The sequence below is a fragment of the Fulmarus glacialis genome, unplaced genomic scaffold, assembly GCF_000690835.1.
Source record: "Fulmarus glacialis isolate BGI_N327 unplaced genomic scaffold, ASM69083v1 scaffold2787, whole genome shotgun sequence".
NCBI classification, from domain to species: Eukaryota; Metazoa; Chordata; class Aves; order Procellariiformes; family Procellariidae; genus Fulmarus; species Fulmarus glacialis.
In genome coordinates, this window is record NW_009224905.1 from 70,799 (window position 1) to 87,404 (window position 16,606).

At 42.3% G+C, this 16,606-nt stretch overlaps 1 protein-coding gene across 1 annotated transcript in view; it reads right to left on the reverse strand.

Annotated features, from left to right (window-relative positions):
• Positions 1 to 231, reverse strand: part of LOC104080034 (leucine-rich repeat-containing protein 30-like) — a 1,058-nt gene extending 827 nt beyond the window's left edge. Inside the window, 1 exon segment of the mRNA XM_009582286.1 lies at positions 1 to 231. This exon segment is cut by the window's left edge and continues 12 nt beyond it. Coding sequence (XP_009580581.1) covers positions 1 to 231 — 231 coding nt within the window.
• Positions 232 to 16,606: the final 16,375 nt, after the last annotated feature.

A 16,606-nucleotide genomic window follows, 5' to 3' on the forward strand; every position in this document is an offset into this window, starting at 1 on the left:
ATCTTCCCACGCAGGCAACTTTGGACCTTTCCTCAGAAAAACCATGCTCCTTCGCCCCTCGTTCTTCGAGTGCTCAGTTCCCATAACACCCTGGATCCCTCCTGAGAGATGAAGTGAGGTTTCCTTTCCTTGCAAGTGCTACACCAACATGCAAATGCCAGCAGAGGATGACAGCTTGCAGGAGGCAGGAAAGTCAAAGCAAGGAGACAAGGAGGAGCCTGTGAAGTGCATCTCAGTCCACCAGGGCAGTTTCCATAGCTGCTGAGGGAAAGTTTCACTTTTGGGGGCTTATGTTGGTCTTGGTGCACAGTCTGTAATGAAATACTTGCTCCTGACTTGTGAGCAAACCTGTTCAATTCAAACTGAATGCCACAAGGCAGCTGTCACTGTCATTTGGCCTGGGCTTTATTGGACAGATATGTATCTTCACTGCAAAAAGGTCACCAGGATGCTGTATATAACTTCACCATGTCAGCTTTCTTGGCTATCTGGTACATACCATGGCTGCAGGACAATTAACAAGAATGACTTCAAAAAACAAACAAGCAAGCTGTAGAAGAAAACAAGCAAACGAAGAAGCCATCATTTCAATTCAGATTTAAAGGACATTTTCACAGTAATTTTTATTTTTATGTTCCTGATTTCACTGAAATAGTTACCAGTCCACCAGAAATGCTGGTAAAGACTTTTCATGTGAGTCCTTGTTTTCTGTTTAGTTAAAAAAAAAAAAAGTGTTAGCTTTTATATCCCCTTTGTGGTGAAGATAAGCCTCTTTCTTTTCAGAATGGGTACCACCTTCACTGCAGCAGTGACATTTTCCAGTGGTATCTGAGCCCACTTGGATGATTGCTTGCTACCCACGTTGCCAAGTGTGAGCAGTCATACTGCGCCATTCTGCCCAAATTACTCTGTCCTAAATGTCCTGTGCTACTTTCACACTTATCAGCGAGTTTTTTGGGGTCTGGTTCTTTTGTGCTGCAGAAAATGTAGCCACTTGATGTCCCTTTCCCCGTGAACTTTCCTGTCTTTCTGGGCTATTCTGGGGTACACGCAGTCAAATAGCTCCAACTATAAATGACATTTAACTCCAGGATAGAGGGACTGATGGGAGAGGAAGGAAGCAGTGAGATATAATAATACCCGACAACAGCTGAAGCTAGCTCTGCTGATGAAAGGAAATTGTATTGCTACAGGAATATGCAGTGAGTTTAAACTCAAAGGGACCCTAAAAAGGATACGCAAAAACTTCAGGCACCATTTAAACTAGGTGACAATTGCAGCAAACAGTACAAGGCTTTCAGAGCTTTTCCTCTCCAGTGGATCCGTGGTGATGGAGATGCTCGGCTGCTGCCTGAGAGATTTGGTGATGGGTGTACCCTCCCCACCACCTCATTTCAGAGACCCTCACCTTAAAACCCTGCATTAGCTCAGATGCTAAAGGACTATGCATCAAGCTGCAGCTGGGAGTTGGGGCACTCCAGCAACCTCTTTGGAGTCAATCCCCACAGTCCCTTCTTACTGCCAAGCACTGCTCAGTCTCTTTTCAGTCTTGGGTCCCTCAGAGAGCTGCACCTGCTTGGGAGGAGCAGGGAGAGAGGGGGTATTCCTGTGGTTGTGTCTGGTGTGCGGGGTCCTACAACAGGAGACTAGCCAGGACCACAGCGCAAGACGGTGGCAAGCCGAGCGAGCCACGCAACTAAAACATGCGCCTTAACAGGGCTGCATGGCATAACTGGACCTGAGGCTGAAATATTGCATTCCCTGGGGTGCCTGGATGAGCCTGAAAAGGGCTGAGGCCAGTTGTAGCTGTTTGGTTAGAGCGGGTTGGCAGCCTGACCGAGAGTCACAGATCCCTCCCTCGCAAGCACTTTCCGCCAATATTTGTCAGTTTACAAACAAACATTATATTAAATCCCATGGCAGCCATAAGCTCTGACTCAGCGTTCTTGTTAACCATCACCCAAAGGCGCTGCCCAGCGTGGCAGAGATAACCCTGCTGCTGCAGGCAGAGGAGCCGCTCAGCGGGGGAGAGGAAACCCAGCGGCAGGCCAAGCTCGGGCCAAATCTGGCCTTGCAGGACAGGGGGACCTAAGGCTAAAATGTGGCCCTTCAGCCCAAGCGGGTGGAGAAGCAAAACCGAGAGCCTTTCACGAGTCCTGACTCTGGGTTGTCTGCCCAGCTGCTGTTAAAAATGCACCTATTATCAGACAGCCTAAATGGATTTGAACAAGGCATACCCTTCTACAGTGGCAAACGCGAAGAGAAGAGAAAAGCCTTTTAGAGAGCATTTACAAAGTTAGGCATTTCCCTTCTTTTAGTCACACTGCTGGAACGAGAAACCTGCTGCAGCTCTGCCCAGTGGCCAGCAGCCCTCCCCTCCCTCACCACGTCCCCACGGTCGCTTCAGAGCGCTTCCTTCTGGAGGTCACTGCTAGTAACACACGAAAACAAACCACAAAGGAAGCACAGTCTCCCTGTAGTCACAGTCTGGCCAGATATTTTTGGATGAGAACGTCGTCCCCATCTCCAAAACGCATTAGAGTTCACTGCCTGGGGACTTGGCAGGGCCCGGTCCGGCCTCTCACCACAGAAATCCCCATTTCCTAACAGCGTGACTCAGCCAAAGTGCTCTGTACCCTTCCCTGGTTTTGCATCACGCCGCTGATTTGAAACTAAGCCTGCACAGTCTGGGTCAGGCTGTTGGAAAGCGGCTCTCTATCAAACGAAAATGCTTCAGTCTCGCAGCATCTCCTGCTATTGCATTGCTGTATGTCCACTGCCTGGCAGGCAGCAGCAGCAGCAGCAAAGGGGATTTATAAAAGAAATTCCACATCTGCAGCTTCCATCGTCCGGTTCCCTTCCTGCCTCCGCGAGTACCGTAACTGCTGCGTGAAGGAAAAAAAAAATAACCATTTCCTTTTCTTTGTTCTCCAGCAGAAAAACAGGCTATTGAGCACGCTTGCAATTGTGGAGACGGGAAACTCTGAGGTAACCAAATCAAATTCCTTTCTTGAAATCGGGAGAATAAAACCACAGTGGCCTCGTCTGGACATCTCAGGAACTAAATTTCTGAACAAAAATAGTCCCTTAACTGTTGGTGTCCTGGATTGGTTTTGTTCAAAGACTTTTCTGTTCCCTTTTCTCCGAGTTGCCTGCTGCCCTGCCCTGCCCTGCCCTGCCCTGCCCTGCCCCGCGCTGTGCTCTGCTCTGGGGACAGGTCCGTTCCTCTGGGCCTCCCTTAGGTAGCTGTCGACACAGCCTGGCAGAAAGCAGAAATGAATTTCACGTGTGCAAGTTTGGCAGGGGAAAAAAAAACCCACCCAAATCAGTGGGATTTACGTGATACAGCGTAGCTGATAATTGCTTCGTGGATTAAACAAAAATGTTAGTGTGCGGGGGAAAAAAATGACCCAAAACTTGTTGAAGAACTTTGTAGTCTAACTAATATAATAAGAGAAACTACACTATTAGCAATGATAGAAAACTGTTAAGCTGACAAAAATGACAAGCTATATTTTCTGATGTTCTTTGACAATGCAAATGATTTGATTTTTTTTTGAAGGAAGCAGGATTGTCAGCCCTGAAAAAACTGTAAGATGAGTTCACAAAGACCTGGAATTTTAAAATCTATTATCTACGGGTTCTTTTATTTGCCTGCAGGTTTGGAGTCTCTAGAATACACTTGGGAAGCATTTTCAAGCTTTTCTCTGCAACCTTTTGCAGCTGGGCAGCAGGCCCGGACAATTACATTGTTTTTAAATAAAAGTTGAGATCATTACATAATTACTTTTCCATAGGATTTGAGCTTTTAAAGAAATATCCAATAGCATCAGGCTTTTAATGAAACTATAGCCATCTTGACACGCTGAATTTAAATTTTGTTTTCCTGCAAAACCGAATTCTGTCATTGTCTTTTAAATCGGTGAGCATACAATAGATACCTATGGTTTCATCAGCATATACCTATAGGTTCATAATTGATTTTGAAGCAAATTTCATGTTCTCTGTGGAGTCAAAATCTTATATAGTTCCTCTGGCTCAGCTTTATTAAAAATATATATTAATGTAACAAGGAATAGTTTAAATCTTTAAGCATAGCCTTTTCTAAAATGCTGGGAAGTCCAACCCATACCCTTTCGGAAGAAATTTTCATTTTCATTCATTATCTAGGTGTTATAATAAACATCTGACTAAACAAGGATGCAGCAACTACCTAACCCTTCCTGTGACAGGAAGAATGCTTTGGTTAAAAAGGGTTAACTTGTTTCAAGTTCAGCAGAAAGCAACAGTCATGCCGGAGAAATATTCACTACAAATACAACTGCAGCTACTGAACCATCTTCTCTTGCACCGTTCCTTTCCTCTGAAGTAAAGAAAGGGTTTTAAAAGTGTCAGTGCCATGCAGACTGTCAAAGATAGTCTTAGTCTTAGTGCTAAGGAAGCAAATTTTGTAGGTTTTCAACTACTTTGTACTGGTTTGTTGATCTTGCAGCTATTCTGAAATACTAAGTCAAATTTCAAAGGTAATTTGAGATTTATGAGAAGTGACACAAGACAGGAACAATTCTTAAGGCAATTTCAGATTTCCTGTTAATTTGTTTTTAATTATGGTGCTGTTAACAGCCTTTAATGCCTGTGTGTCCCTGGAGCTTTCCTGGAATGTTTTATTAAGGTCCCATGTGGAGCTGCTGGATCGCCTGACCCATGAAGAATTGGACCTAGAGGTGAATGACTGCCTGTGCAGGGCCTCGCTTAACAAGAGTTTTGGCAAAGTTTTTCTGCAGACCTCTTGACAGAAGACAAGCTCAAACTATCCGTAGTACAGACTAAAAAGAGAGAGATTTGGTTTTGTGTGTGTATGTAGACTAGAAATGACATGCTCTATTCCTCCCGATAGTCAGCAGCCAGCAGTGACTCCCATGTTACATGGAATGACAGGAAGTTTTATTTCCTTCCTGCAAACTTGCAGTAGTATTTTGAAATTCCAGAAAATGCATAAATGACTGGTTGGTCAGCTCCTACTCCTGCCACAGCCAAATAGGTGGTCCGTCTGGCTATATTAAACAGAGGCAACGCACGACCCTGCACTGCAGTACCACCCGTGTCCTCTGGGGCCGTGGTTCATCCCGTGCCCATGATAGTTTTCCTGGGCACGCCCAGAAACCACTTGCCTTAGGTGCTTGCCCACTCCTCCTCAGGGAAAGGAGAGTTTAGCACATGGACGTGCCCTAGGGCACACCACCGCCCTGCAGGAGTATGCCGAGGGCTTTAGCTTGTCATCTGCACAGCCTCTGTGTCTCAGCCTTCTCTTCCTCTTATGGCCAGTGTGGTGACAGATTTGACACCGTTTATAAACGTATTTGAAGTCATTGCATGGAGGATACCACTGCACTGTATAGCAAGCATTCACTGTTCTATTATTCATCACTACATTTGTGAACAGTCACATCTACATTCATAAACACCCATAAAATAGCTGTACCTGCCTGTTAGCAATATGGATGTTTGCTAAATGCTACTTGTGGTCTGTGGCTTTCTGAATCAAATTGGAAAAAAAGTTGGAACAGATTCGCCAAACTGGATGAAGCAGCTTTTAGTATAACTGCTGCCACATCACCTCTGCCACAGGTACTCTTTTTCACAGAGCTCTTAAAGGTCATTTTGTTGCATTTTGAATGCATCATAAGAAAGAAAACAGCAGTTCTTGGGAAGTAGAAGAGAGAGCCTGAATTCTCCTTGCCTAAATCTAACCTGATCTAAAAAGAGGTGTTTCTTGGCCTGTCTCACAGAAGGAGTCAGATTATCTAACCACATGCTTATGCAGTTGCCTTCATGCAGAACGCATCGATACTTTCCTTTCTTTCTGTCTGTCTTTCTTTCTTTCGGACTACAACTCCTCCCAGACTTATTTCAGTGCCCGGAGCAGACTGAGTTCAGTTGCCTGTGCTGTACAACCCCCAGCTCTCTGAAGCATCCTGTGACCAGGGGCTACATGTCACTCTGGGATAAGGGAATATCCCCACCTCTCCTAAAGCTGTTGCTCAAATTAGCAGGGTTTTCTTAAACATCCGTGGGTACAGAGTGTCCAAAAAAAAGCATGACTCTATGGTCTGCTGGCAGAACTCCCAGTCCCTCCTCCAAAGACTGTTTAAGTATTTTGCATTTAATGGGTCACTGTAGTTACCTACTTTTCTGGAATCTGAAAATCCATGCTCTGTTCTGGAAACAAAAGGCAGACATGACTCTGAGGGTCCTGAGCTGAGAGAAGCATTTCCATGGGGTCCTAAGTGTAGTACCTGTAGTTTAGAGAAAGGTGGGATTTAAGTTAGACCATTAGTTCAGCATTATCTAGTAATAGTCTTACAGACTCTCCCTGCTCAATCTGCCAATATGCTGATTTTGATAGACTGTTTTTAAAATAAGTAATTCTCTCCAGGCATTGTTAATGTCAATGTGTCTGTGTCATGGCTCCATGGGGTTCTGCATGCCACAGTAAAGACCAGGCGACTGAACCTTATGTATTGCAACGTTCATTGCTGCTGTGCCAATACCCCTCTTTTTTATTCTAATTGTTTAAGTGTGTTTGAAAATACTGTTGTGTCATAAAGTCTTAAGGGACAAAGCCAGAGGGAAGTTGTAAACTTATTTTAGAAATAAAATCAAACACCAAATGGTCCAGTTTTTCATACCTGATTTTGTGTTTAAAATAAATGCATGCTTCTCCAATTGAAAGCACAAGCCTTTTTTATCTTAGTGCTCATGAAATTTGGCAAATCAGTACTGCAAATCAATGTGACCCAGTGTGAAGGGTTTTAGGTATTTCCATCCAGAGTCCATTACAATAATGATTGCAAAAAAGAACTTAGGAAATAATTCAATCAAAGCTGCTGTGGAGCCTTAATCCCAGATCCATGACTCCTACACAAATTTTACTGATATAAGAAAAAACTCTGCGTTTGCCTTCATATGCCTGATAAATGATAAAGCAGAATCTAATTAAAACTCCCTAAAACACATACCAGTGTCTCAGTTCGGGATTTATCAGAGACATTATCAAACGAAAGAGCAGACATCCCTCTGGACATTTGAAAACTCAATGCTGACAATTAATAGGTTGACTTTTAAATTTCCAAGCTCTAACTTAAGGAAACATATTGGATGCTTAGCTTCAAAGGGCTTGAATGAACAAATAAAACTTCTCAAGCAATCAGTAAAGCAATGCATCTAGGTATTATTAGTATGATAGTGATATTTGAAATCCTATGAAATAATATGGGTCACTGCATGGTCAAACAAAGGCTGGTGAGATCTGAGTCAAGTTGGATTTAAGGGGAGCTAAGGGCATCACACAGAGCACAGCCCGGAGGCAGAAGATATAGCCCAGTAGGAGAAAAAAGCACATGAAAAGCAACTTGCATTAAAAAATTACCTTAAAAGTAATAAAATAGAGCAAATCAAAGGGAAAATAAGATCTTCGAGCTCAAGTACAGGCAAAAGAAAAAAGAAAGGAGAAGAAAGGCCCACCCATAATCGTCATCTCTCTTACTTTACATCCTCTAATGAGCAACTTCCCAATAGAGAGAATAAAACATGAATCTGTTCTGTACCTGAACGTCACAAGAGATTAATTGTGGTGTACAGCCACGGGGTTTCAGCACTTATTGGACTGTGGGAAGACAGGGTATTGTAGTTAATGATTCCACCTGAGGTGGAACAACGGCACATTCGGCAGCCGTGGAGGTAAGCGGAAGGTGAGCACTGATGCTCTGATGTGTGGCCAGGTCAGCTAACAACAAGGCAAGCTTTTTCAAAAAGGCAGAAAATGATGTGTGGCTCGAAAGGAACGCAAATGGCAATACCGAAATTTAAGAATGAAATTAAAACAGGAGGTTGGACTGGGGTGAGCAGGGCAAGGGGTTCGAGTATTTTATTTTTAATCTTATCTTTCTAGACCGGGGAAGATGACAAGCAATATTTGCAGAGGATTTGAAACAACAGTGCCAGCCTGTGCATTTGTCATGAAAATTTACTACACACAGAGCTCAATAAACTGACGATATGATATCATATCATGCCTATGATATGGTTGCTTGTGAGATCTGGAGGTTAGACCTGGTGACCCATATTGTCTCTTCCCATGCTGTGGTCTTAGATCTGACCTCTTCTCCTGCTGTCTTCCGCTCCCCTACACGTGCGAAATTCGGGAGCCTCGGTTCACAGGCCACTGCGTTCACATTATCTTTGGTGCTGATCTACACGTTTTCCGCCTCACTGCGTTTCACTTTTAGTTTATTGGATTTGAACAAATGTAGGCAATCAGAGGAAAATGCAATTATAGCAGAGTTGCAGCCAGTTGTTTTCCAAGTGATAAGAAATCTTATCTGTAGCCAGGGCTGGGTGCAGACATAACCTGGGCTGGCGGGCTCAGAGCAACGTGCTGGCAGATGCTAGCAGAGGGTTACAGTCTGTTTCCCTCCCTCATCCATGGAAATGGATTCAAGTTTTCCAAGACTAATGAACTTTGCTAAGCCATTTCATGAGTCCAGGCTGAACGTACAACGCGTTACAAATGTCTTGAGTCAGTTTGGCAATCCAAAAACGAATATACACGCACAATCTTCCTGAGGTACATTTAACTAGCAGCCTGGAAGCCACCAGTGCTCTATGGGTTTAGACAGGTAACATTTCAGTCACATAGACTTTGGCAGCTTCACTTTAAAAGCCACTGGTGGAGAGCAGCAAGAAAAATATTCCTTAATATGCTGTTTTTACCTATCCCTCAAATGATGGTGTCATGATACTGGAGTAATATTGGGTAATATATGGTGACAAAGGAACGGTGATGTTCCCCCAGTGATAAGGCAGAGCGAACATTTGTCTGCAGCCACCTGTTCTTGAACTTCTCTAACTGCACTTTTTCACTCGCTCACTCTGGAGCAAACTACGTGCAATACAAGTGGAAAAGAGAAAGTGCTCTTCCTTGGGTGGAAAACGATACAGAAATACTGAACATTGTCTGCTACCTGACATAAATACTGATGTAAAAATACACCACCTTCCCCCCAAACCCTCACTTTACATCATAAATGAAGTATAAGCAGACCCTAGAAAGATTGAAGCAGAATGTCTACTGAATTTATGATTAATAAGCATGTCAAGTTTTATAACAGCATCCTTATGTGGACACAGCTAATGGCCTTAACATTGCTTCCAGAATCAAAATTGAATGGTTGAGCAGACTTAGCCTCAGGAAGGCCCACGGTGATAAGGGAACCATCACAGAAAATAGGTGTGCACATTTTTCAACCTGTCAAGTGAAAAAAATCACAAATGATGATAAGTCAAGGATGTGCCCTCTCATATATGAGCTGTACAAATGTTTGTGCCGAACGAGGCTGCCTCCTAAACAAGAGAGAAAAGGTGAATGTAAGCAACAGAAAGCTGCATGATTATGCCATAAATTACATGCACCCAAGAGCAATAATTACTCTGAATCAGCATTTAAACAGGGAGGGCATTGTTTTGTGCTGCTCAAAGCTGTTGTAAATTGCTAACTCGGTAAGAAGCACAGGAAGAAAGAAGCACACAGGTAGGCGTGGCAAAAAGGAGGCCACAAATTTGGGTAGAGCAACACACGGACTTAAGAATTATGTAGATTTTTTGGCAGGATTTCACCTGCCAGTGTTATCAAAGGCTGTAGAAAACACCTCAGGCCCCAGGGACTGAGCCAGGCTGTAGCTGCTGAGGATTCGGAAACTAAACTGGAGGAGAGCCTAAGGACCTGCCAATCTGATGTTAGTTTGCCTTCCTCCGAGGCACCTGCTGCTACCTTGCTGCGGAAGATGGGACTGAAGGGACTGTGCACCAGCCAGGTCTCATACAGAAAGACCCAGATGCCAGATGTACTTTTTTCTGTTTCTAATTAGCAAAACGATGTGTACAAGTATAGACATGGGTAAGTTGTGAAGCACTGGACATGGCATGTTTTCTTTTAATGTTGATAAATCACTGATGTTCTCCTGCATCAGTCTTCTGAGAAGGACAATAATCGACCAGTTATGGCTGTTATTTGTGTCAGCCCAAACTCTCCCCAGTAAATCTCATAAACAAATCTTAGCTATTACTATAATGCTTACATGCTTTATTAGTTTTCAAATAGATGCTTTGAATAAAAAAAAAATGCTGCAAAGGTAGAAGTCATAAATTAAGGGGAATTCTCCATTAGCAGTGGTATTCAACCATAACATGTCCTTGCAGAAGTGGTATCTGGATAACTTATTGAACTATCCAGGCAATCACTGAAAAGCATTGGAAGAGGGACTGTCATTTGAGTTGTCTATGTGCAGCATGTAACATCTGCTGCAAAAATGATAACTGATTTTGTAAGAGATTCTGTTGCTATGTAATAAGCACAGCTCTGCACCACTGATTTGTGAGAGTATCAGCTGTGATAGACTAACAGTCTCTCTCATTTCACAGCCTGGCAAACTTTTTTCCCACTTCGCTTTTATTAGGAAAGCCTTGCCGATTCCCTCTGTGTTTTTACCACAGGACAGAACCAGCGGCGTCCGACAGTCTACAGAGGCAGTATTTTCCTAACTAGCTTCTGAAGGGTGGTTGCGCTCTCTGATACAAGCAGGTCTATATTTCTTCCACTGCTAGATGTACAGCTTGTAGGAAGTATTAATTTTCACTCTTACAGCTTTAAAAAAAAAAAAGGAAATAGGATTAGGCAAGACACTGCAGCAATAATCCTCAGCCTCCTCCTGAGGAGGGAGTCCTTCTCAAGCCGCCCATGACCATGACTCCCACTGCAGAGCTCAGCTGAGGCGTAGGCTTTGGCAGGACCGCATTTGCAGCGGCAGGGCTCCAGTTCCTGCTCTGTGCTGACTCGAAGGCAAGGGTGGCCCCTGATGAACACTTACTTCCTGAAGCATTTAGGGGACTTCTCATACAAGTGCTGACAGATGAGCTTTGTTTCGGACACGAAGGATACAGGTGATACAGTGAAAAAAAGTTTTTTTTAAAAAATAAACATAGTGCTAAGTATTACTATGATCTCTGGTTATATCTCTTTGTAGGTGGCCACTATTTTCATAAGGTATTTTCATATAAGCTACACTGTATATTTCCAGCACGATTATTAAAATTCTTATGTTCTAGACTTAAATAACTTTTTTATGCAATCCATTGCATTTAGATAATTTGAGAACACCTGTGACTGTGTGAAGGTATTTTGTATTCTGGGGCGTCAACTAGACAAAAATATTTTCTAAACAACGGGCCAAATTCAGAATCAATGTCAGTCAACGTTGTTTATTTTGGAAGTCGCACCTGTTGATTCTCAGCTGGAATGTGACCCTCTGGCTTTGCATCTTAAACATCCACACCTATCTCAAAGTCAAAAATAGGGAAGCTTTCTTACAGTTTCTTATAATCACAGCATTGCATCCCTTCCCTACTTCTGACACTAGAAAGAGCTCTGTCTACTGATTAATAGAAAACTATGCCTGAACAGCTAATTTCCTTTTATTTAAACTCTCTGTTGACATTTTAGTGGCAAATAACTGTACAACATCCATGGAATTTGTTCAGTTGTTGTGGCAGTTAAGACAGAAATGTGTGAGTCTCTAAATCTTCATTGAACAGAGATTTGCACACACTGCTGAGGTTATTAAATGTACATGATATAATTTATTAACTGAAAGCCCATTAGTTCCTGACAAAAGCTAGGAAAAGGAGTCGCAGTATAAATATTTAAAATATTAATTCAAACACTTTTAAGGAACATGCAGATGACACTGGAGTATAGGAACCAGGCTTTGTATAAGGCAAGATTTGTTTGTGACATTTCCCTTCTCTAAACCATTGAGCATCCTAGCAGAGCATAAAGGAGTCATTGAAATACTTCATCAATTATATAAGAATAGCTACTGAAATATACTGAAACATATGTACAGTTCAGTAGTTGTGATTTTATTGATTGCCTCAAATGATGATGTGATTAAAATATGCCAATGATGTGTGTTTTCAGGAAATACTCAAATTCTGCTTGCGTTCAGATTAGAAAAATGAGACTTGAAGCCAGTTATAATACTGTGGCGCATTGTGAGAATATCTTTTATTCAGACAGATGTTGAAACTGGGATCTTTAGCATCACTTAGTGGCTTAGGGCATTGCCCACTACTGGCTCTGACTGTGTTCCTTGCTCTTCCAGCTGGTCTGGGACCGCCCAGGAAGCATGGCCACACGCCTTTTTTTGAAAAGCTAAAAAGCCACGGCATGTGCTTACTTTGCTGTTTGCAAAACAGGTGATGCCATTTGGAAACATAGAAATAAAACGTTCATCTCTCTGCGAATGAAAGGTGTTGAGCGGGTGTGCTCTGGCCAGAGAGGGGCACTCAGCTCCACAAGCAGCATCTGGCCTGCCTTTAAATCACGTCCTGGTTACAGCTGCCTCTTCCTCCTCTGCCTCTCGAGGTGAAGAAGGCAAAGCCTGGGCAGAGAGCGAGCAGGCAGCGCAGACGTGCTCTGTCCGGTGGCACAGACGTGGTTGGGAACCTGGTGGGTGGGAGCAAGCCGTTGGGTACTTGTTGTGACCTGGAGTTTTTACTTCGGAGGCGTTACTCCTGGTTTAGCCATGCAACTCCCAGTTTACGTGCCCTGTATCCACGTCACGCTGGTGGATCCCACTTTGGTTTTATACCAGGTGCATTTCTGCGTCTCCGGCATTTCTCCTCATTCCAGAGGAGTTTAGTTGGTGTGTGGCTACCACTACCCCGTACGCTAATCCGCTCATTGAGGCATTTTCTACCTCTGCCCTGTGAAATCTTGTCCATAAAGTAGAAATTTGGGATGTTGGCTCTTCAGAGAACAGGGCGAATCATGATAGCAGAAATATAAGTGCTCCAAACCCATTTCCTCACAGTGCCTCAGTCCTGATTCAAAAGATCGCTTTTAGAGATAAAAGGATAATTCAATCATCATTTAGTTTCTCTTCCCCTGAGACTCCCAGTCAGGAATGATTTATTGAAAGTTGTCATGATAGCTGTTATGTTTCAGACATTCTTGGAAAGGCTGTTTCATAATGCGTACCCAATTCGCATGGGCACAAAAATGAACTTTATTTTAAAGACAGGTGTTTTAAAATATGTATCAGAGAAAAAAAAAGACACTTGAATTTAAACTGAACAGCAGTTAGCTTCCCTAGATAGTCTTTTTTTAGTAACGATTGCCTATTAATTATTTACCGCTAGCAAAAGATTTGATCTCAAGCAAATTCTTTGAATTTTGTTGGCTTCGCTGCAATTGCTGCTGCAAAGTCTGGCACGTAGTAATTCCAAATTCCAGGCTCAGTTATTCACTTTTTTTTTTCTGTGGTAAAGTTCAAGCTGACTTTAATGAGAGATTTGCTTTAGGAAGGGATGTGGAATTTATTATTTTGTCAGTATTACACCATATTACACAAAATATATAAAAGTTAAACCCGTTACCTTGGCAAAGCAATTAAACCCATGAACTTTGAAGGCATCCTACTGGTCAAATGCGAATAAGCTAGTTCAGTATGGTGTCAGGAGGAACTCAGTATCAGAAATTTTCAGGGAACAAAAGGCTCCACGAAAGTTGTTTTTCCTTGTTTTTCAAAGAGATGAGGCTAATGTGGCATTTAGATGAAGCAAAAGATAGATATTATGCGCTTAAATGTAGTGAAATGCTATAGCCAAGAAGTACCCGTTGTACTGGCATCAATTTTCAACCTCGCGCATTAGCTCCTGCACCCACCCGCACCCCTCTCCCACCCACACTTCTGCAACCTCCTCTGGACTCTGCTTCTTACAGAAACGCTGTCAGGGGAACAGTGTGTGAAATAAGCCTGTTACTGTCAATCGTCAGGCACTGTATGCATGCTGAGGACATTCATGCAGCCAATTAGTTACATAAGGCAGATGAAAAATAAACGCATAAAACTCATGCTTTATCAACTAAGCTAATGCTAAACGGTTCAGGAGCAGGAAAACTCCCCTACAGACAGCCTGTCTCATCATTTTTTCCATCAGAGCGACTGTTTTGTCCGCCTGAAGCATCCGGAGCCGGCCAGCCTCCCGCCGGGTACCGTCAGCAGCGGCCAGCAGCAGGGTCTGTGTAAAATTGAACCTGGGTTTTCCCATTTACTTTGTGAAAGGTGTGAAAAACGCAAAAAGTTTCCAGCAAAGAGGAAGCTGGTGGGCTCTGCTTTGCGAATACAGGTTGCATTGATTTCATTAGTACGTTAAAGTGGGTGTTAGTAGGAAAGGAGTTAAAGCTTTTGACTTGCTGTTTTACAGTGCCATCCAGTGGCTATTTTAAATGACTGCAGAATAAAGTCAGGAAAACTTGGAGCTTGCTGAAGATTTCACTAAGATTTCACTACTACTGTAGTTAAGATTTTCAGATTTGAATGAAACAGAATCATAGAATCATAGAATAGTTTGGGTTGGAAGGGACCTTTAAAGGCCATCTAGTCCAACCCCCCTGCCATGGGCAGGGACATCTTCCACAAGATCAGGTTGCTCAGAGCCCCGTCCAACCTGGCCTTGAATGTTTCCAGGGATGGGGCATCTACCACCTCTCTGGGCAACCTGTGCCAGGGTTTCACCACCTCCATTGTAAAAAATTTCTTCCTTATGCCTAAATCTATCCTCTTTTAGTTCAAAACCATTCCCCTTTTTCCTGTCGCAACAGGCCCTGCTAAAAAAGTTTGTCCCCATCTTTCTTATAAGCCCCCTTTAAGTACTGAAAGGCTGCGATAAGGTCTCCCCGAAGCCTTCTCCTCTCCAGGCTGAACAACCCCATAAGAACATAGGTCTTAAAAGTGAAATTGCATTAAATTGATTAACTATAGTTTATATTTGCTGTTTTTAATAATTAACTTTTTATTACAAGTATTTACTCTTTAATATGTTTTAAGTACTTACTTCTCTACTTTTAAAACAAATGTATTTTTTGTATTAGTATTAAAAATTTGATTAAAAACCCAATTAAATATCCTGTAAGAACACAAGCCACCAAGACATAGCCTTGTCACAAATAACTTAGCATTGTCTGAAAATTGAACCAGTACTAAAAAAAAATCTCATTAGGAAATTCTTAACCTACATGTTAGTGATCTTGTTTGGGATTCAAAGGTGTTTTTTTTTTTTCCTGTAGGGTCTTGTGTTTGTGGCTTCATTGTCATGCCAGTTAATTGAATCTTATGTGTTGTTTGTGCCATCAGCTTACAGAGCTTATAGAGTACTTTGGAAATGTTAGAATATAAAGTATTCACCAAAAATCACTGTGTAAACTCTGTGTTTATTTTATAATTGACTCATTTTCAGTCACTCTTTGATACAGCAACTTTCAACCTTCTGTAGTTCCTGATATTTTATCAAAAATCTTACACCAATAATAGCTATTTCTCCTGTTCCTTGACAGCATTTATAAAAGAGTCTTCAAGGAAAAAAAGTTTGCTTGGTTCTACTGTGCATGCGATACCAGTCAAGGTTTTTTTTTTCCCCCTACTTTTACCAATGAGAAAAACTGAAAAAAAGAGAGAAACCGATAGCTTCATGGGCAGCTCAAGATCAGATACAACTGAGAGATCTTCAGGCTGATGGTGCCTCTTGCCAGAGAGGTGCACGTCCCTAGGAGTACCTGCGGCGGGGTCACTTCGGGCTGCACAATAGTGGAAGGGAAAGGGGAAGGAGAAGAGAATTTTTGCAGATGGGGAAGAATTTTAATTGCCACTTGCAGGACGGCACCTCTGCCTGCGCCTTGCAGACAACCAGAAATGTGCAGGGAGGAATCCAGGAACGGTAAATACAGCGCTGCAGTGTTGCTGCAGATAACCATTGACTGAAGTTTGATAATGTTTTCATTTGTTTTAACACAGGCATTTCTTGATTGAAGTCAGTCAAAGACGAGCTAGAGAGCTCACCTCCTAAGCTCTCCCATCATCACACTGGTCAGCTTTGCGTTCGTTCTCCAAAACAAACCTTTAATTAGCAAGGGAGTTTACACAGAAACACTACCTTAGTAAATACAGCCTGATGATCCATCCATCATGCGTATAGTATTTACGTAGACACAGTTGTCTCTTCTTGCTATGCAATTCAGATTCTAAACATTTCCAGTATCTCATATGAATTTTTAATTATAATTCTTTTTAAAGTGGAGCTGGTACCTCGCTAGATGTTAAAAAATGTTAGACTGCTTCTTCACTGAAGAGCGTTTGTTTATGCAGCACAAAAGAGAAAGCAAATGCTACTGTCAGGCTCAGTAGCATTTAATGCTGACTTTGGTACATAGATAGCTACATAAGTAGAAAGGGAATCAGAAAATAAGTTCTAGTCAGTGCAATTTATCTTGACGGTAATTAAAATAAGATTGCCCCATAAACTTTGTCCTTTTGCCCATATTTATTTATTCATGAGTTAATAGGGCATCTGATTTCCCCTATTTTCCAAGTCAGGCTATTCTTTCAACACAACGTAAAGACTGATTCCGTAACTACCTGTAGTTAGTTCAATGTAGGTGTATTTGATTTAAATATCATACACTTCAAATAATGCAGAGTTAATTTTAAAG